This window comes from Oenanthe melanoleuca, chromosome 5, assembly GCF_029582105.1.
Source record: "Oenanthe melanoleuca isolate GR-GAL-2019-014 chromosome 5, OMel1.0, whole genome shotgun sequence".
Classification (NCBI taxonomy): Eukaryota; Metazoa; Chordata; class Aves; order Passeriformes; family Muscicapidae; genus Oenanthe; species Oenanthe melanoleuca.
Window position 1 is genome coordinate 28,496,110 of NC_079339.1, and position 20,877 is coordinate 28,516,986.

General features: G+C 46.6%; 1 protein-coding gene across 2 annotated transcripts in view; it reads right to left on the reverse strand.

The window, feature by feature from the left end:
• The window catches only part of GALNT16 (polypeptide N-acetylgalactosaminyltransferase 16), a 69,848-nt gene extending 63,652 nt beyond the window's left edge, over window positions 1-6,196 (reverse strand). The window contains exon 1 of one of the 2 annotated variants that reach the window (XM_056493551.1): window positions 5,917-6,196. In XM_056493551.1, the coding sequence (XP_056349526.1) occupies window positions 5,917-6,114 (198 nt within the window). In that variant the 5' untranslated portion in view covers window positions 6,115-6,196. The remainder of the gene's footprint in view (window positions 1-5,916) is intronic. The other variant, XM_056493552.1, reaches the window with a different exon arrangement.
• Between the last annotated feature and the right edge of the window lie 14,681 nt (window positions 6,197-20,877).

Consider the following 20,877-nt stretch of genomic DNA (forward strand, 5'->3'; position numbering starts at 1 on the left):
CACAGGGAGAGGAGCTGTTTTGCAGGCTGGTAGAATCCTCCACTTCTCCTTTAACTTAAAAGGAAGATGTTTTAAGAAAACAAGAGCATTTTGTGAGCTGTTGAATGTGGCAACTTCACTGAGTTATTCACTGTACCTTCCTGGCCTCGAGCTCCTGCTGCTGCAGCCATGGTGGTCTGGCTCACAGGCAGCACCACAGCCCTGGGGAGACCACAGAGCCTCCTGTGTTCTGTCCACACACGTGCAAACTCAAACACAGACACTCAGCATAAGAGCAGAAAGAAACCTAGAGCCATGTCTAGTCCTTTTCCCAAGAGACAGGAGACTCAAGAGGGACCAATATGCTATAAGTAAAATGGTAATGAAGCTGCTGAAATGAACTGTGGCACCTCATTAAAAATTAGGTGTAGTAATTATATCAAGATGGACACAACTGGCACCAACACCAGTCTTTTATTAAAAACTTCTCATGCCTTCTCTCAATGAACTTGTCTCAAGCAGCTCCACACAGCACTTCCTTCTCTCCTCTCTGCAGGTTTCCTTCTTCCTTCAGTATGACTGAAAAACTCAAATCTGTCCCTTACCTGGCCACCTAACCCTGTCTATCCCTCACACAACATCTTCATACCTTGTCTGTCCCTTGCACAACTGCACATCCCTTCCTCCTCACAGCACAGCCAGCAACCTCTGGGTCTCAACCTACTCTAGCCCAGCTGTCCCACTCTTTTATAACCCCCATCCTCATTGGGCAGGCAAGGCTGTCTCCACTTCTCAGCAATCAGTACAGCTGTAATTCATTAAAGAAAATTGCCTTCTGCACTATCCTTACAAGCTATTCTCCTACAATTAGGCCTTTTCTCTCCATAACACAGCAGGTCATGAAATTAAGCCTGATATGCCAATGCAAGGATATAGTGCTGATCCCCCTATGGGTGTGTTTGTTGGGATTTTTTATTTATTTAGGATCCACCTCAGTTTCCAGAGTTACATGCCTAAGGCTACAAGACCTGCCTCCAGGCAGACACGCTTGCAGGAGTCTCATGGGACACAGGTCCCTGAAAAATTGTGTCATTTAGCAAACCATTAAAGTTGCAGCTTATCCCAGTTATGTGGAAAACTGCATCCTCTGGAAGCTGCACGCAGAGGAAATGTGGTGAAGGGATGACTATAAAATCATTCATGAATGCACAGTGATGTCAGCACCTGCTCTGTGGGATTCACATACCCAGGAGCCAAAGGCAACACAAAAATAAAGCAGCAGAGCATGCTGTTAACTAGGTGTTCCAGGGTCTGAAGAGCATCCATCAAGCATGGCTAAAAGTGCCCATCTGGCAATTCAGAGAAGCAGGTAAAGCCCAGCCACTGCCTATTTTCTGGCTAAACAAGATGTGGGAATTAAACAATTGACATCTTTCCTCGCCAACTTGTTCTTTGCCTACACACACCACCTGCTCTGAGCAAAGCATCCCAGTGGAGTCTCCTGCTCACTGTCTCATCACAGGCAGGTGACACACAGTTCTGTGATGTTTGCAGAGCATTTAGAAAGCCTTTGCTACAAGGAAGAAGGATGCCTTGATCTCATCTCCCCCATGCTCATTTTACATGGCTGAGCACAGAGGCAGGGAGCAGCCAGGAGGGCTGAGCCCAGCAGCCTGAGCCAGCATTACAATGCAGGGCCTCTCCTCTGCCAAACTGGCTCCTCTGGGCTCAGAGCAGCTACACAGGTCACAGACTTGGCAGGACAAAGACAAGAGACAACATACCGGCTCCAAAGAGCAATTGACAAAGATAAGAGGCATCATTCCTGCTCCAAAGAGCAACAGGGCATTAGCCTAACACAATTCAGAGCATTTAAATAATGATACTTTTGTCTCCACCTTCCAGGCGTGTTGCTGCTCCCCTGCCACCCCAGAGAAATCAGCAAGCTGGAGAACCCTGTGGGCAGCCTCACATCCTGCTTTTGACTAGGGAATAGGAGCAAATACTCCCACTTTCAGCTCACAGTCGGCCAACAGAAAAATTTCTCTTTCAAAGCAGCCTACCAACCCTCCCAGTCACTGACAAGCTTTGCCCACACTGCAGCAATGGCCTCGCTCCCTGCACTGGACACGAGCGCTGGGCGAGCTCCCCATGCTGCAGTCTTCAGGCAGGGGAGAACAGAGCCCTGGGCTCTGCTCATCAGTGCCTCACCAAAGCAGATATGCACCACATGGTGAACAATTAACCACCTGTACATACAGCAGGAGTGATGCCAAAGCCCTTCCAAAGACACATAGCACAGCTTCTGGCCTTTGGAAATTCCCTGGAGATGGGAGACAGAACAGAGTCCAGGGAAGAAGCTCATCTTCCAAAAACACACAAACCAACTGTCAGAGGTCTTAGGGCTCCTTCTAATTGATAGGATAGCTCCAGAGAAAAAATGCAATTTTAAGAGTGTGGTACTCACTTGTGTTTCTACCTTGTGTGGTAAGTGGAAGGAGAAGCATGCAGGAGCTTGTTGTGTCACCAAGTGAGCCCTGCATTTCCCAATACCTGAATTTTAATTACAAGCATCTGTAGAGCCTGTTTGTGAAGAGCCTATTGCAGAAAGGCCACATGTCAAGATTTCTATATATAAAGCAGATATCTGTAGGATCACTATTAATGCACAAGCTGTTTCTGGGACACTGATCTCTAACAGCTCCATGCCTCAGCTTAAATATTCAAAGATTTCCCTGCTGACTCCAGGAATCAGCCATCCAGATTTTAAGTTTAAAATTGTGCTAATAAATATGAGGTCAACAAATAAAAAACAGTTTCAAGCTGAGACTTGCAATCGACTACAGCATTTACCTGAAGTGATTTTTATTCTTCACATTAAGTGAGAATAAAGAAGAAAAACACAAGCCCAGACAGCACTTCAGTTTTTAAACCCATGCAATACACCTTCACTTGCCCTGGATTTGAAATGTCATAGCATAGATGCAGGAGTAGAACTCTTGGACTCACTCATCCAAAAGAAAGATATTTTTCTTTTTCCCAGACAGAAAAACAGCCAGTTTTAGAAAACTGAAAAAATATTTTTCCAGAGGCCCATAAGTCACATGAGTCACCCTTATTCGCAGATGAGCCCAAACCTGAACTCCAACACCATCACTCATGCAGAGCAGAGGAAACCAGAAGCTGGATCAAAGTGGGCAGCTTGTCTCAGTGGCTCTGCAGAAAGCCAAGGGTTGGAGAAGCACGCAGAGCATGAGCATGCCTCCCCTTATACATGACTGCCACCATACATTAAGTCCAATGATCTGACTTTGAGGGGAATGAGCTCAGGGCTGAGAGCTCTGTGCTGCCAAAGGACAGCTGCTTCTCTGGGTCCGTTATTTCTCCAGCAGGGCAATAGAGCTGGCACATTTCCCGTGCTGGCTGGAGAGGGTGCTGGGCTGTGCTGGGGAACAAAGCTGGCCCCACGCTGAGGACAGCACAGCTGCTGGCACACTGCTGCTGCCCCAGCCTGACCAGCTCACACACAGCTCTCCACTGCTCTGACCCTGCCAGATGCCATGCCCTGAGGGACACTGCTGTCCCCAGACCTCCACCAACCCTCCTGCCCCGTGCCCACACACAGCTGCTTCCCTGCTTCTGCCCCAGCAGCGCAGGCAGAGGCCAAGGCTGGGACAGCTCGTTGTGCACATCACTGCTAAGCCTGTTAGGCTCCCACAGCCATAGCACTGCATAGTTACAGGAGTAGACAGACTGCATTTTACCACCTTGCCTCTCACAGCAATCCACCAAACCCTTGGGAAACCCGCACGCATGAGGGAAAGCCCAAACACCACAAACCCTTCCTGTTTCCCTTCTCTGTGCAAATACATCATGGCAGGTCAGGATGTGAAATTTCCACCGTGCCCCACTGCCAGGTACATCAGGAGAGGGTCCTCCTTCATCTCAGCTGCTGCTACTGAGAGCCCTGCTGGGAGGGCTGGCACATGCTGGGACCCCAGTTACAGAGGGACTTGAGATGCAAAGGATGATTATTTTTCCTTGCTAAGGGATTTCAGGCATGGAGCAGAGCTGGAATGATTTACACGGTTTTGAGAGCAGGACCAGACTTGGAGTGGCTGCTGCACGGCACTGTATCTTGTAAAGAGAGGCTTTGTGGTTAGCCATGAGCACAGACTGCTCCCTCCAAACAGCAGCAATATAACAATGTGTGGCACTGCCACAGCATCCTCCTCACGAGGATTTTAAGGTGCTTGGCCGATGATACAGATTCATGTAACCTCACAAGCCTTCTGAGAGGGAGTAAAGTAAATGCTATAAAAAAACAGAAGGGGTGAGCGGGGGAACAGAGAAATAAAACTGCCAGAGCAGTATGTTCAAGCTCACATGAGAAATCAGAGGCTCAGGGGCAACTTCCTCTGCCACTAAGGTGGAATCAAAAAAGCCAGTGCTCCAAATCCTCTGTTCAACTCAGCTCTGGCCAGACTAAGAGCATTTCCCAGTGCACCCAAAGGGCTACAGCAATAACAGCACTCCCACAGAGTTCCTCATCCTACTCATTTCCAAAATCCTGCTCCAAAGGGTCCAAAGCAAAGCAGCCTGAACTGCCGGCAGCCCCTAGCCCTAGTGAGCAGCAAATAACAGAAGTGCTCTGCCCAACAGCCTCAGCCTTAACTTTTGAGTTTCAGCAGCTGCAAGCAATGGCCAAGGGGCTCAGCTAAAGAGTTTCCACCCTGCTGCCTGAGGGCTGGGACTGCTCTGACAGCATTTTGCAAACATTCACAGGCTTCCCAAACACCTATGCACACACATTTCCCATCCCTGCTTCACAGGTAAAAAAAAAAGCAAGACACAGGCCAAAAAACCCCAGTGGAGGCAAGGAGGGAAGCAGGCAGCCCTGGCCTGGTGCCTGCCCCTGCTCCAACTCTGACCAGGCTGCTGCTTTTGTTCGCTTCCATGTGTGCGTAACCAGCTGACAAATGGATTCCCAGCCAAAGAGTGACACACAGTGCAGCTCCAGAACAGCTTCAGCCGGATCATTCCTGGGAACAGTATTGCTGGGCCACTTCTTGCTCCAGGGCTGATTTATTTTTTATGAAACAGTTGCCTAGAATTGGGAGAGCTTTATTGATGCTATTATACAGGCTGAAGGGACGACAAATCACCCCCATGGACAGAGCAGAAGGGTCCTCATCATCCTCAAGTCAGGAGCTCAATTTTATCCCCCTACTGAGCGAACAAATACCAAAGGAGGGCAGACTGTGGGACTTTCAACAAAACTGAAGTAGCACATCAGGGCACTGCTACACTCCTCGGGTTAGGAACAGAGCCATGGGGGCTCCTGCCATCTCCCTGCCCAAACCATAGCCTGAGCCCGACTCAGACGCTGCCTCTGGCTTAAAAGAGGCAGAAGTCCCAGGAGGCGCCCAGGTCCCCGTCTGGCAGCCAAGCGGAGGGGCCGGGGCAGAGGCTGGTACCAGCTGTACATCACTCGCATCCCCCCAGCCGATGCTCGCAGCCCGGCTGGCCGGAGGAAGGGCTTGTGAGAGGTCAAGGCTCAGCTGCTCCTGCCGGGAAAGCACTGCGATCACATCCATGCTTGTGTGCCTACATATCTGTGCGTGTGCACCTTCTGAACGCGAACCGAAACCCTTCCAGCTGTTTCACCCGCCTTTTTCCCCGGCCAAGGGCAGCCGACTCTCAGCCGGAGGAGCTGAGAGCGGCGGAGACAACTCGCACACACTTTACCCACGGCATTACTCCGCTCCCCCGAGAGTGCCCACCCCGCTCCCCGATTGTAGCGGCTGCCATGGTGACAAGCACGAATGCTGAAATAAACAGAAAGCAGCCCGAAGGCGAAGCGCAGCCCGCCGCGCTCCCGCCCCGAGCATCCTCCCGCCGCCAGTCCGGGATGCGCGGCCGCCCTCCCTCACTCACGATCAGGGGGATGGTCCTCTCCTCCCGGCGCAGCTCCAGCCTGCCGGCCGCCCTCTGCCCGCCCCGGCCGCCGCTACCGCCGGCCGACCTGCCGGCGGCCGCCGAGCGCGGCTTGCTGTCCTGCCATAAGTAGTAGAAAGTGCCCAAGATCCAGGCGACGGTCAGGATGGCGATGGCATTAGCCCTGATCCTCCTCATGCCGAGCGCCCCGGGGGAGCCTGGGAGCGCTGCCTGGACGGGCAGGGGCGGCTGCGGGAGGAAGAAGAGGAGAGGAGGAGGAGGCGGCTCCCCCGCCCCGCACCGCTCCGGCCCGGCCCGGCCCCGCACCGCCCAGCCGCCTGGTCCTAAAGCCTGGCCCGCCCCGCACCGCTCCACACCGCCCAGCCGCCGGGTCCTAAAGCCTGGCCCGCTCCGCACCGCTCCACACCGCCGGGTCCTAACGCCGGGCCCGCCCCGCACCGCCCCGCACCGCCCAGTCCCGCCGGGTCCTAACGCCTGGCCCGGCCCGCACCGCTCCGGCCCGGCCTCACACCGCACCGCCCCAACCGGCTCCTAACGCCTGGCCGGCTCCGCGCTTCCCCCCGTTCCTACTCCTCCTCCTGGCCCGGCCGGCTTCGGGTGATGTGGGGCCGTGCTCAGCCCAGGAGATTGGGCAGCACAGCAGCCCCGCTGGGAGCCGTGTGTGTACCGCCACAGCCGTGCCCTAAGGCAGGCGGACAGCGAACACACCGTGGCAGCCCGTGGCACACGGGATCTAGGCACCCGCTCCGTGGAGGTGAGCCCACTGATGTCCCGCTGGAGCTGTGCTGGCTGACGGCAGCAAGGCTCTCGGGCTGACAATGGAGCTGCCCAAGCACCGCTCCCATCGCTGCAACACACACGCTGGCACAAGGGCTGGGTGCTTGGGCCAGCACCACACAGGCCTTTCAAGCCCTGCAGGAGGACAAGCATGGCAGTGGAGAGGCAAGGATGACACAATTCCACACTACAGGGCACTGCTAAAGCAGTAAAAGGCTCACTGAATCCAGCCCTGCATGCAGCTTGCGACCTTTAGGCACAGCGCAGGTGCTGTGCAACTACGGCTTCAAGGTTTGCAAGAGCAGGAGGAGGTACCGAGAAAACTTAACAGGGAAAACAAACGTTTAGAAAACAAAGGTTGTTCCAAGGCACCCGATAATGGGGCTAGATAGAACATGTGAGTGCTTCCAAGGCATCCGATGAGGGGATTAGAGTATTTGCATTACGGTACAGAAAATGTCATCAGGGCTTCTAAATAACTTTTTGCCCTACTTTCCTCCTGACCAAATTCTTCTCAGTGTAATTGCAACTTGCCCTTTGAGATTTACCTGCACACTGCTTGTTTCTTAAGTACAGCACAGTACAAAATTCATTCGTCAGACTCGTTCTGTGGCACTCAGGGCAGAATGCTGTTTCTAGGACCACCACCTCCCAGGGCTGCAGCACGGCTCCACATCAACCTCCCTGCAAAGCACACTGCATGCCTCATGTAGAAAGTGTTAGAAAGCCTCTCACATCCCCCTAGGTACTTTCTCCAATGACCTGTCAACAACACACAGCTTCCCAGACTGGCTAGTCATAGTCAGTGGCAAGGGGAAGTTTGAGACATTTAAGGCAAAACCAAAATCTTCCATGGGAGCAACAAAAACATAGTCTAAGCTACCCAGCCCACATCCTGTGGAAGCTGGGCTCCCACTGTTTTCAGTCTCTTCACTGTCTTGCTGGAAAAAGAGCATCTGCTCTCTGGCATGGGTTTGGATCCAGCAGCTGCCTGGGCTGCAGAGGGACATGAAGAGAGGCAGAGGAGCTGTACCAAGGATTCAGAAAAGAGGGAGACAGGGAGTAAAATGTGTTCATATACATGTGACAGCAAAGCCAGCAGAGTGTCTCCTCTTTCACCACTGCGCAGATCATACCAGACTATGCTTGATTCCTTCTTAGTCTTTTCTCACCTTTTTTGTGGGATTCACTACAGAAAAGCAAATCACAAACAGCAATGGAGACTTTTGTGTGAAACAGGAGAAAATCCTCTGCCCCAAGACTTGAACTAAACAGACTGCCTTCTCCTGCTTTTCCAAGCATGCTGCTTCCCTTTTCCACTGCAGCCATTCATTTTCTTGCTGTGCTGACCTCCCACCCTGCTAGCACACCCTATAAGCTGCCGTGCAATCACCATTGCCTCTCAAGGGATGGCACGTAGGGAAGAGTCAGAAATGAGCAGAGTGCTCTGTAGGAAAGCTTCACAGAAAGCCAGGTAAGAGGTCTTTCTCCTAGGGGGCAGCGGTCTTTACTCCCCTCTCCCTGCAGAAATCAGCAGTAGAAAACAGGGACTGCTCCTGCAGAAACACATTCAGAGTGCTAGGTAGGGAAGCTCTGCTCTAGCCACAATTATAGTGAAGGGCACAGCAAAAGCAGGGAGTTACCCACCCTCAGAGCTGGTGGCAGAGCAGCTCACCATGCCAGCAGATCCAGTTCAGCACAGACAAACCAGATTTGCAAAGGTCCTTTTTTTATGTTGCCTAAGCTTTGGGACCTATTTGAGCTGAAGAGTGTTAGGAGGTGCTGGTTGGGGCACTAGAGCTAGCTGACCTGAAGGAGACAAGACCTTCAGCAGAAAAGGCTGTGAATTTACTTACACAGCACCAGGCTTCCACATGCTTTGAAAGTGTCTCTGCAGAGGTTTCATCTCCAGGGCCCAGATACCTCTCTGTAGGATTACTAGCTTGCAGCTCTGAGCTATTGGTACTGAAGGTTTCATTTCTGCAGCCAGAACTTGCAATGACTTAATTTCTGACCACCGAGCTTTGCTCCAGAATCTCATCTTTCTTTTCAAAGATGACATTCTAACCATATATTCTACAGGGATCTCTGACAATATAAATTGTTCAGTTTAGGTATAGCTATACTGTAAGCTGCAGTGCTGCATGCAGATGTTAGCACCAGCCCAGCAGAGAAAAGAATACCTGAAGCAGTCTGGCATGGAGATCTCTACACCACACAACTGGCAATGTAGACATACAATGAATATTAACAGTGATAATAAACACTTCAGTGCTGATCTTTGCAAAAGCATGAACTAATTCAATAAATGCCCTAAGAGAAGTGACCTGAGAAACATAATATAATAAACTAAACAAATAAAGATTATTCAAACCCCACAGCAGAATTATGGGATCTTATCACCATATTTGTTCTTTTTCAGCTCCTCATAGAGATGTTAAATCTTTTCTTATTTTGTGACAAACGTTGTTCATTGGAATAAGGGACCTTGTGACAACCCAGGCAGCTTTTTTTTTAGGATAAGCATAAACTAAGCATTTGGCAAATAATAAAGATACAGAACAAGAGGAGGAATATAACCAGCTACAAGGTAAATTTTGTGTGGAGTTTGAGAACCTTATTTTTTTTAATAAACACCAAGGCCCTAAGCATCATAATCTTAAAAAAAAAAAAAATCTCCTAAGGCCATGAATATTAAAAGATGCTCTTGAGAAGCCAGTTTTGTCTTTGGCTGACAGATTAGGTCACATCATTTAGGAGAACAGACCTGGTGTTTCAAATTGCCCAGATAAAATTGAGATGATCGTTATTGCAGGGGAAAAGACAAGCATCATCCAGATTTGTCTTAAAAAAAAAATGAAGTGTGGCTGCTTTATAGTTATGGCAAGACACAGTGCATGTTTTTGCAGTCATCTGACTTAAAACATGGCTGACCTTTCAACTATGAAACATCTGGAGAACACCAAAAGATTTTTTCTTATCACTACTCTGGTCTGAGAAATCAGATCTGCTGTATTTGTGGCCTCTGGGCAAGGAAGTGCCATCTGAAACATGAACACAAGGTCTGTCTGGACTCTGGAAACTAAGTAAATTCATCCAGAGTTTAGCTAAGAACATTTGAAGGAAATTAGCATTAGAGTTCAGGGGCTGAAGCAGGTCATGCTCCAGAGAGAATCAAGTATGATGGTGAGATGGGATGAGAAGACTTGCTCAGAGGGAGGCAGCTCTGCTTGCCCACAGCCCGCCAGGAGCTGAGCATCTAGGGAAGAGCACCCCCAGTTCAGGGACTTTTCAGGGATTTTTCACAAAAGATCACTCTTCAGAGAGCTCCTCCTGCATGGGCAGAGCAGAGTGTAAAGGAGGTGAGACATCTTAGGATGGCTTTCTCTGAACTGCCATTCAGTGCCTCCTTCCTCTGGCCCAGCCCTAGGCTGGGCACTCACTCTTCCTGGTGAAGCTCCTGGTCTTTTCCCAAGCAGGGACAGTGGTCTGCTTCCAGGTCAGGAAGAGGTGCTAGGAGTGGGTGAAAACAATTGAAGAGAGAGGACTCACAGCTCATCCCTGATTTCAATTCAAGAAAAAGAGGGAGAAAGGCAAGTATTTGTTTCAATTGGCAGAAAGAGCTGAAGTTCTTGCCCTGTAATGGATGAGGGGCACCTCTGACAGTCTGACCATGACATCTCACCATGCTCTCCATCCAGATCCAGATCCAGATCTTACCCTTATAAAACCTCTGAGATATGTTCACCCATATTGTAATGCCAAGATGACAATGTGTGCCATCATCCTCCACCACCAGCTGTTGAAAAGAAAAATAAAAACGTTATCTTCATGACTCATCTACATTGGCCACATTTCTACACTCCCTGAAGTACTCTCTTTGTCTGAAAAAGCTTTCTTATACTGGTCAGAGGGCATGGGTGTGGGTGTGTGGGCTTCTGAAAATCCTTATTGCTGTGCCTCAGGTTGTATATCACTCTCCACATCCCTGGCCTCAGACATCACTGGGAAACCACAAGATGAACCAAAAGTGCACCAGGTTGTCTTGATCATGCCCTGCCTAGAGCTAGACACTGTTCAAGTAGTCTCCAGCATTTTACTGCTTCAGACACCATAAAAAAAGTCAATCAGATAAATTGCAGTCCTTAGAGTGGCTTAATTTATTCTGATTCCCAGTCAGAATAGGTACAGATGGTGGATGCCCATTAGTTCTGCATTTAACAGAAGATAAGGCATCTGGGGTGTCATATATGCTGACCAGGACAGAGATGTCTTCTGGGCCCTTGTTTCTGGCCAGCATGTAAACACAAGTAAGGTGGTGGGGGGCAGCAACTCAGAGCCAAGTTAAGGCAGATCTCACAGAGTTAACTGGGAACCAGGATTTCAGTTGTTTTTAAATTGCATAATTAAATATTGTCTTAAGTGTTGTTAAGATCGCTGTAATCTTAGCATACTTTCATGAGCATGTTTCTTAAAGGAAAATGAGAGCACAGAGAAGACTTCACAATAAGCTGTAATTAACAGTTCCCCATTGCACTTGTGCTCTTCAAGTATGAAGAGAAAAACATCTGCTAAAAGGCTAACAGTGGCAAGAGGAATCTGCTTTGACAGTGTGTAAGAGCCAGGAAAACCTCCAGAGTGTTTGGATGGGATTGAGAATGGGAGATGGTGCCATTAATCCCCTCTAAGCCAGGTAACCTTCTTGTCTGTCACCACAAGATAAGGTGGGCCTTAGTGAGGAGTGGAATTATGGTAGAATCAGGCAGGAGTGATCAACAGCCCAGGAAAATGCTCAAAGTTCATATAACCTTTTAAAAAGTGTAGAAACAGAATAAATATTTAAGAAGTAATAATTACATATTACTACAACTTATTAACTAGAAGATCCACACATAATCCATCTGATTCACTTTATGAGCTTGATAAAAAATTTTGCTCTCCCTCCTACCTACTTTTCTTATCTCCTTTTCTTACCCCAAGTCTTTTGTTTCACTTCCTTGCTGCATCTTTTCTAGGACAGAGATTTATTTCCCTCCATCAAGGTAAAGCACGTAACACTTTTTCTGGTGCTCAGAATTAATTAACAATAAAAATCTTTTTATTACAATCTGAGGACAATTTGCTCTCCTTTACTGGCATCCCATCATAGCCTTGACTGTGATCTGATCTGCAATTTAATCCTCATAGAAATTCAAAGCTTTTACAGCTCAGTGTAGCTACCAGGTTAGTGCTCATAACAGTCCTCTTGGCTGCAAAGGAGAAGCAGTCTGAAATGCTCATCTGGCAAAATGATTAAACTCCTCTCTTCCACTACAGAGGAATTTCATGTGAAAACACAACAATCTGGGAAATAACCTGTGAAAAACATCCAACCCAGTTTCTCACACATCCCATAAAAGGAATTTGCACCCTGCACAGCAGACTGAGTTTGAATAGAGAGCAATGAAAAATGTTTAGCTTTCCTAAAAATCACAGCACTATATTTATTTTTTAAACTCTATCACTGAAAATAGCTTGGATAATTAATGGAAAAGTTTCCAAAACATTCCAGCCCTGGCACTAAGCATGAGAAACTCCAGGCTGAAGGGAGGCCAGAAATAGGAGCCATGGATCAGTCAACTCCAGAGGCACTGCAGTGCTGTTTCAGATGCCATAATCTGCCTACTGGGATCCAGGTCCATCTCCAGGTGGAACATGGAATGTGTAAAAAAGCCAGGAAAGGGGTTGGAGTTCAGAGAACATCAGGCATCCCTGTAATGTCAGGAGCACGGTCCAGGCAGATCAACGTAATATTAAATATTTGTAAGTTTCCACCATTTCCATCTGTGTTCTGTTCTGTTTCCATCTTTACTTCCAGGGAGGTGGGTGAAGCAGACATCAAGGATGGTGAAAGTATTTGTTGAAATGGCAGCTTCAGTGAACTTCTGACCTGCATCAGGCCAGCACTCAGCTGTGTCAGTCTGGAAGGCATCAGGGGCTCCATGGGGCAGCACAGAGATAACTCCCTCAGCATGACACCACTTCTGGTTGAAGAATAAGGTGCACAGTCTGAGCCTGGCAGCATCCCTCTATAAACCACAATCCAGGTATTGCTAAGCTTCCACAAACATGCTGCTAAATTCTTTTGAAGCTCTTATAGAAATGGAGCTGCTGTTCCTTCTCATGACTTTAGAAAGTCTTTTTAAAATATTCACATTTTAGGAAATATATTTTTATCCCCCCCTAAAGGTAAATGCTTTAGAGATGTGCTGAACAACATGGCTTCCACCACTTTTGCATAGAAGGGGGGATGGGAATTATGAAGTAAAAAATTTCACTATTAAAAAAATTACCCCTAATTTTTCCTCGTAATTATCTTCAGTTACCTGAATGCATGGTTTGGCAATGAAGAGCTGTCACTGTGGAGCACAGCAGCCAGAAAAAGGAGTGAGAAATGGGAGAAAACACTTAAGCCACTGTGAATGGAAGTGGTACTCTGATTTGAACACTTGCATGTCTGCAGAGACACTCAGCACATCACTGCAGCATTTTCAGAGGCAGAGATACATCATGACATGCATATACACACGTGCACAGTTTCACACCCTAAGATTTGTTTCAAGTCTAACTCAAGTTTGCAGCAGATACCACTTTCTCTGGTGCTGGCTGAAGATGAGGAAAATATCTCCCACAGGAGCTAAGAACCATTTCTGTTTGAAGGTCACAGCAAGATCCAAGAAATGTGCCATATCTAGCAAATAAATAACTAATTCCTTTACAAATACGTTCACTGCAGCATACCTTTCCCCACAGACAGAGGATAAAAAGGGCTCTGTGCAATAATTATAACCATATTGCTAAATGGCATACTGAAGTACTCTTACAGGTTATTTTACTGCAGTAAAATCTATACAGACAAAAATAACCGTATCAATAGGTCCAGGTTTTAAAGCCCCATATACAGCACATGCAATCTCAGCCTGCCAACAGTTATGCTACCATGCACAAGTGTCACACTGGTCTTTCCTGCTTCATTGCCTGGCTTTGTTTCTGCTCCAAGCAGCCAGCTTAGCCAGGCAGGCTTTGTCCAAACTCCAGCACAGAGCAAGCTCAGACTCCACCACACAGCATTTCATGGGCTCTTATGTGCCGTGTTCCTGCCTCTGCTGGCCAGCATCAGCCCCTGTGCCTTTGTCTCCAGAGATGGGAGGCTGCTCTTCCCTACTTGGCAGCCCCAGGGGCAGCTGAGTACAGCAAACACAGAGGGAAGGAGGCACCAGGTTCTCTTTCATGTGCAGGGGGGAGCTCAGCAGGACAGATGTGACCCACAGGGACAGTTGGCCCCCAACAAACTCTGAAGGATGAGTTTGCTTTGATACCTTTCCAGCCCTCAGGAACTTCTGCAACCTCCCTAAGCAGAGAGAAACAAATGCTCCACATCTTTCCATCTCCCTCTGCCTGCCTTATCCTTCTTCACATTCTTCGTAGCATGTGGATTAAAAAAAAAAAAAAAAAAGCTTAGAGTAATCCAAATGAGTGTGGTCAACAGTGAACAAAGAAATGTGTTTTCTGCTTGCTAGCAGAAAACTAGCCTTAGATAGAAAACTTACATATCACAGGTTGAAGGCCCTCTGTGATGCAAGGAAGTGGGAAATTGAAGGTCTGAACCAGTAAAGCTAAAAATGTCGAAAGGGAATCACAATGAAAAATATCAGTTGAATCTGGAAATTAAAGTCCAGCCTCACAGAGTCTCAAAGGTGCAACAAGAAACTGCTCACCAGAGGAGTGATTTTGGAGAAAACTAGGAATTCCTCAGTTAGGTGTCCTATGCATTGTAAGGAAAATCCAGGAGGCTATTCCTCTCCCAGGCACACTCAGTACTGCATTGGCTGCTTCAGAACAAGTCTGCTGTAAAGAAAAGTGAATGAACGCTAGTTGTATGGTGAGGAAGAAGAACAGAAAGTGACTCTTACTGCAGATAAAACAGAACAAAGTGCCTTACAAAAACTTGGTGAGTCTGGGGTCCTGTGGGAAAAGAAAAATGACAGAACATCTGCTATCTGGGGTGCAAGTAGCACCATATTCATCTAAATCTGAAGCTGCTTTAAATCATCTGCAACAGAAATGATTTGTGATGACATCAGACTATTAGGTCACTGTCCATTCATCATGAGCTGGGGCTCACCCAAATTTCCATCCATGGTTAAACCACCAGCCATTACAATATAAATAACAAAACCTGTAATTCATTTTTGGCTCATATGCAGTTCTTTCACTAATAAAACATTGAAATCAGTGACCTGGCACTGTCTCCCATGGACTGAACTGGGGCAGACTGTGCACATTCATTTTTTAGCCCCCAGACTGAGCAGAAGTCAATAAATGAGGTATAGCCAGTGCATTGAGATTTAGAAGGGTTTGAAGATACTTTTTATTTTATACCTCTGCTGAATTTTTAATTTCTTGACCTCGGCCCACACATCATGCTTTGGACGTGGATTTATTGAAGTCAAGATTTCACAGCTTTGAGCAAGATTCAGAATATAGTTTATGGATGCAAGAGACATTAATTAATTAAGAACTGGGACACAAAAGACATACCTTAAGGAAAGAACTTTCCTTCTACCTCTGAAGACTGATCAGCCCTGGCTCTGAAAATCCTGTTCAGCAGCTTGCTCTCCTCAACATGCTCCCTAGCAGGCTCCTTTGTAGCAGGTTGCTGTGTCTCAGCAGGAATCCAGGCTGCCAGCAGTGCATAAATGCACATACCCCAGAGCTTGAGGTGGAGACACACAGATGTAATGCCTTTTATTCTCTTTTGTCAGAAAAGTGTAATTTACTTACTTCTACTATTCACTGCTAAAAGAGAGGGAAGCTTGTCAATACAAAAGTAATACTGCTTTAGTACAGTCATAGCATTAAACCAGGGCAGCTTCCTCAGGATGGACACAGCTGCTGGATTGAAGGTGTTCATAGCATGACATTACCAGGGGAATGAGCTATTAACACAAAACAGGCCTTTGCAACCCTCTTGACAACATCAGGTCACATTTCAGTTAGATAAACAAAAAGACCATCCAAAAGTCCACCTCCAATCAAAATAATAATGAATGCTATGCAAGTGAGTTCTGAATTTCTGCCTATCATGACAGAGACAGATGCATCAGAGGGTCCTCTCCAGATGGTCTGTACTAGCCTAGAAAATAGGTCCCTCAATGCATCTCAGTGGGCATTAACAGGCCATAGCCAGTGAAGACCACTGACATTTAAGCACTTCACTGCTGAAGACACAGCCATGGTGCTCCTGAAGCCTGAACAAATGATACCTGTTCATCTGTCTCCTTGCCACTAATGTCCATCTCCCCAGCTGGCTCACCATCCAGCTACCTTGCAAGTGTCTTGTTCACACAGTGCAGCTGGTGATAGGCAGGCAGTTTCAGCAGGGGCAATAAGGACCACAAAAGCAGCACTAATGCCTTTTTTTGTCTCCATGTCAAATCAGCAGAGCAGTGAGGTTAGCACACATAGAATGAGTTTCTACTCCTCTGCCACACTCTGAACTTGGGAAGTCTGGTTACTTGTTTCTGACAATGCTCCCCAACATCTTTTTATGTCACTATCACCACAATCCACTGACAAATACAGGAAGGAGGGTGGAGAAGTCTCCTTCTTCCTTATCAAATCAGCAAACCTAGAGCACTGAATCTTTGGGGTTAAATCATGCAAAATGGAATTCTTCAAAGTTCACTCTGCGTGAAGACTTGGAAATTCTTCCTTGTAAAATGCTTTGTTAACTCACCAACAGCTCCTCTGTGCAGGAGCCTTTCCGAAGCAAACCGAGGTTGTATTGTATCATCAGGGACTTTCTCCTTCCTCATCAAACCCTAAATGCAGTTTGGGAATTCGTGTTGGCAGAACACATGCAGTCACTTTAGCTGACATTTTTCAGACAGGCAACTCATTGAGAGTCTACTCACTGCTGGGTATTTAGAGAGGGGGAGGTGAAATTAAATCCTGCTGGCCATACAGCTCAGCCCCAGCAAAGCAGGCACTTCCCCATGTCTTGGTGATAGGAGGCTTGTTGAAAAAATTCTCCTCAAACTACCACAGGAAATATCAGTCAGTTTTCACCCTGAAAACATGAAGTGTGAAAAACAAACTATCTGGGGAGAACGAAGCTTACCCTACTGACTACTAAGGTCAGTGAAACTGTCTTGAACTAGATTTGGCTTCAGTCCAGCACAGCAATTCCTACACATACATCCTTGCCCTCATGGTTCATATAGGGTATTTTTTTTGTAGTGTGCCTAACACACAGCACCCCATGGCTTTTGGCACTCCCTTCAAGTTGATTGTATTTTTCAGGCTTTCCCCTTCATCTTTGTTCAGGATGCAAGTGAGAAAATTGTGCTGGTTTTACTGGCATATATTTCCCATCTTATTCCGGCACAATTTATTTCTTTGTACAGCAGTTCCATTTAACTTCATGGGGTGGGGGTAGTGGTGAAATCTCCCCAGCAAACTCTCAGGAATTTTATAGAAAAGTAAGGCTGGTGAGGTTACTGACTCCATTGTCTCCCCTAAGTGCAGTTCTGAGATTAAAGAAAAATGAGCACATACTTGGGAAAAGAATGTTCATTTAGGTCTGGAGGTCTGGTTTTGCAATTTTTCTCAAGGAAGCAGGGATTTTTGGAAAGCTGCTAAGTTGCATTAAAAAAAAAATTCCTCATTTGGCTTCTGTGTCCTTTTTTGAAGCATTTGACTGAAAGTGCCAAGTGTGGTGTTAATACATAATGTGAGGAGCGAAGGGGAGGGAACACGTGCCAAGGTCACCTCCTCAGCAGTAGCAATGGCAAGCTTCACAGCAGTGATATAAAACCTCCCTGTGATGCAAGATACCACTCACAGCTATTTTTTTTTAAGAGCTATAAAAATACAGAGCAGGCACACATTAATTAAAGTAGTTCAGAGAGAAGCTCTGTGTGTCTGTCTTGGCAGCGGGTGACTGAGGGCACATAGCACATAGGGGAGCAGAGCATCCATGTACAGAGGTAGCTAAAATATTTTAGTTTTTATCACCTCCAGGTTTGTCAGTGGGAAGCACAGATGGTTTGCAGCTGGGGAGCAGTCAGTCTGCTGCTAAGAAAGCAATGTGACCTGAGTTGTGAAGCAGTGCATACTGTAAGGAAGTTTTTCTTCATGACTAGCACAAATCTCCTTCATTGACATTTAAGTCCATAACCTCCTCTCCTAGCTAGACTAGAAAGCACACCACAAAAATTCCCCTCCGCTTCTGCACAACATGGTTCTTATTTACCTCTTTGTCCCTCCATTATTTCTCCTAAAGAAGACAAACTCAGCTCTTCTAGCCTTTGCTCATAAGCCACATTTCCACACTGCTGTTCCCTGCAGAGCATAGGACTCACCTTCCGGAGTGGCAAGTTTTTAGGAAAAGAGGCAGAAATGAGGACAAGAACCCATTCAGGCTTCCCTCTTTCTCTTTCCCTTCGAGGTTAGGGCTAGGCAGGCCAAGAGACAATCAAGGTTAGTAGCTGAGTGCCAACCCACTAGCTATGGCCATTTCTCTTCCTTGTCTCCTACTACAGCCCACCATGAGAATAAGATTTTGCTGTGAACTCACTGACTGCACACAGCAGGCAGTGAAACACATCCAGCAAAAGGTTGGAGGCTAGCAGGAAATCTTTCTGGTTTTAACTGGTGATTATTCCAATTGAGTGAAAAACAGATAACACACCTTTTTTTAGCTCTTATGTTTATCTACCTGTATTTACTTTACTTGCTGGTTTCTTTGTCCAAAATTGAACACACTCCAATATTTCACTATACGCTGGAAACCTTGAAAGCAGCAGAGCATAACTGGAGCATGAAGCCAATGGGGCCAGAGCCCAGTGGCATTAAGAGTCCCAATGCCCATTTGTAAGGCAGGAAAAAAAGGGTATTTGGGTTTTCCTGAGGACCTATCAAGAACCTGTCATTCACCATCACCCATGGTGCACAGAAGATGCACTTGAAGGCAATTTTCTCCCCCATAAACACTTTGTGAAGAGACTGGCAGTCCAGTCTGATATTTTCCAGAGCTCTGTAAGGATTTCTTAAGTTCCAATTCTACTGCTTGGATTGATTCTACTACTAGTGTGGAGAAAATATCTGTAAAATGGAGCTGGTCTTTAAGACATCAGCACAGTGCTTTGAGACATGCAGCTGAACAACATCTAGTCTTGCTACTCATATATCACAGGAGAACCAGAGGGGGACAGAAGATAGTATAAAGCTTCTAAAACATATGGAAAACATTATCTGAATAGCAAAAATATGACATAAAACTATATACACATACTTAGAGCTCAGATTTCACCTCTCCATAGCCCTTCCTAGATAAGTAGGGATAATGACTTTTTTTATTCCTAGTGCACTGAAAAGGAGTCCCACTCATATTTTCACACGCTCCAGCAGTCAGACAGTCTCTCTGCTTTTATTTACAGCTAGAAGTCCTGGACAGAGTCATGGCATAGAGGAAAAAGGAAAAGCAACTTGCAGATCTCAGCTAATGCAAAGTACTGTCTGACATTTTTCAAAGAACAATCAATTGGAAAGGACTTGCTGTTAATCAATGTGAAACAGATTTCAGATCCCCACAGAGCATGACACAATGTGAAGCAGCTTCTTAGAGCAGCAGGGTTTTTTGTGAAGGGAGTTTGGACAGGCAGTTTTTCTCTTAAGCCTGCATTTCTGACAGCTGCCTAGTACCCTTTTCACAGGTTTGTGACATTTGTGCCAAGATCTATAAATGCCTTCTCCTTTTTTCCTTCTTAACCACTGCACAATCTTTCACTTTTTTAAGAAAAGGAAGATAGAAGCCATATTTCCTACCATCCTGGATGAAGCCGAAGTTTTTCCTGTACAATGAAATGGCTTCTTGTTATCTGAAGATAACATCTTGTTACAGTAAAAGCTTCCATGCTCTTTTTTTTTTTTTTCTGTTCTCTTTACTCCCCCCACGTCTCAAAGCTGAACTTATCCAATATCTTGAAAAGGAAAGTAATAAGAGAATGATGGTTTTGCTTTGTTTCCTGGCGACCAACACCACTGAGACCCCAGGTAGCATCACACTGGCTAATTCAAGACAGAAACAAGCTCCATTACAGTTAAGTGGCAGGAGAGGATGCAGCACTAACCTTGGCACAGAAAAACCTTCCCAGAGCTGCCTGTTCTTCATGATAGAATTCACAGTGATAGAGGAATATGTTTTGATTAAGAGAAATTATGTTCCATACATGTTTATTTGGCTTTTGGAGTTTTTTTCCCCCTCTATTAAGCTTAACCATGCTGGCTCACTTGCATTACCCTCATTACCTGTAAAAACATTTAACAAAACCCCCTTGATGCAGGGCTAATACAAGAGGGCTCACTGTGGCTCCTTTAATAAGTCCCAGAGAAAGCTGGATATATCTCTGCACTGAGCTCAAACTGCCTTTCTCCAGGACAATGTACCCCTCAGGGTGAGGAAAAGTCCTTATACCAATAGTGTTGAACTAAGTAGAAGAAAGGTCTTTGTAATAGTCTCTACTCCCAAGGAACATCGAAGGGGATGGCAGCCTGTGGGAATGAAGAAGGTCTTACAGGTCTGGACAACTGTGGAGGCCCAAAAGAGGGAGATCAAGGAGCAGTGATGAGAATTGACTCTCTGGTTCAGACTAGAGGTGCCTGTAAACCCATATAGAACACTGCAGACAGGGAGGTGACTCCTTGTTACAGAGACTCCCTTTGCATGTGAAAAGACTCAGTTCTTCCAAGACATTCAGGCATGGGGCCAAGGCAGTGAGGCACTTCTCAAGGCAACCACATTGCCTTCACAGGAAAACTCCCACCAAAACCATGTTACAGACAGTGCCAAGTTCAGATACTCCCTAAGGAGCCAGAGCAATAGAAATGCAACAGGAAGTGAGCTTCCCATCCCTGCCATTTCTGAATACCAAACAGAAAAATGCAAACCTGCAGGGATATGTTGTCTTCAGTCCTGTCAGTCACAAATGTGACAGCTGGGACCTTTAGAAACTGTCAAAGGAGGAAAATCAAGGCACTCCAAATGCCAAGACTGTCAGCAGCATAATTAACATGTCATGTATAGTCTGCTCAAAAGTGCAGCACCTACTGCACCTCCAA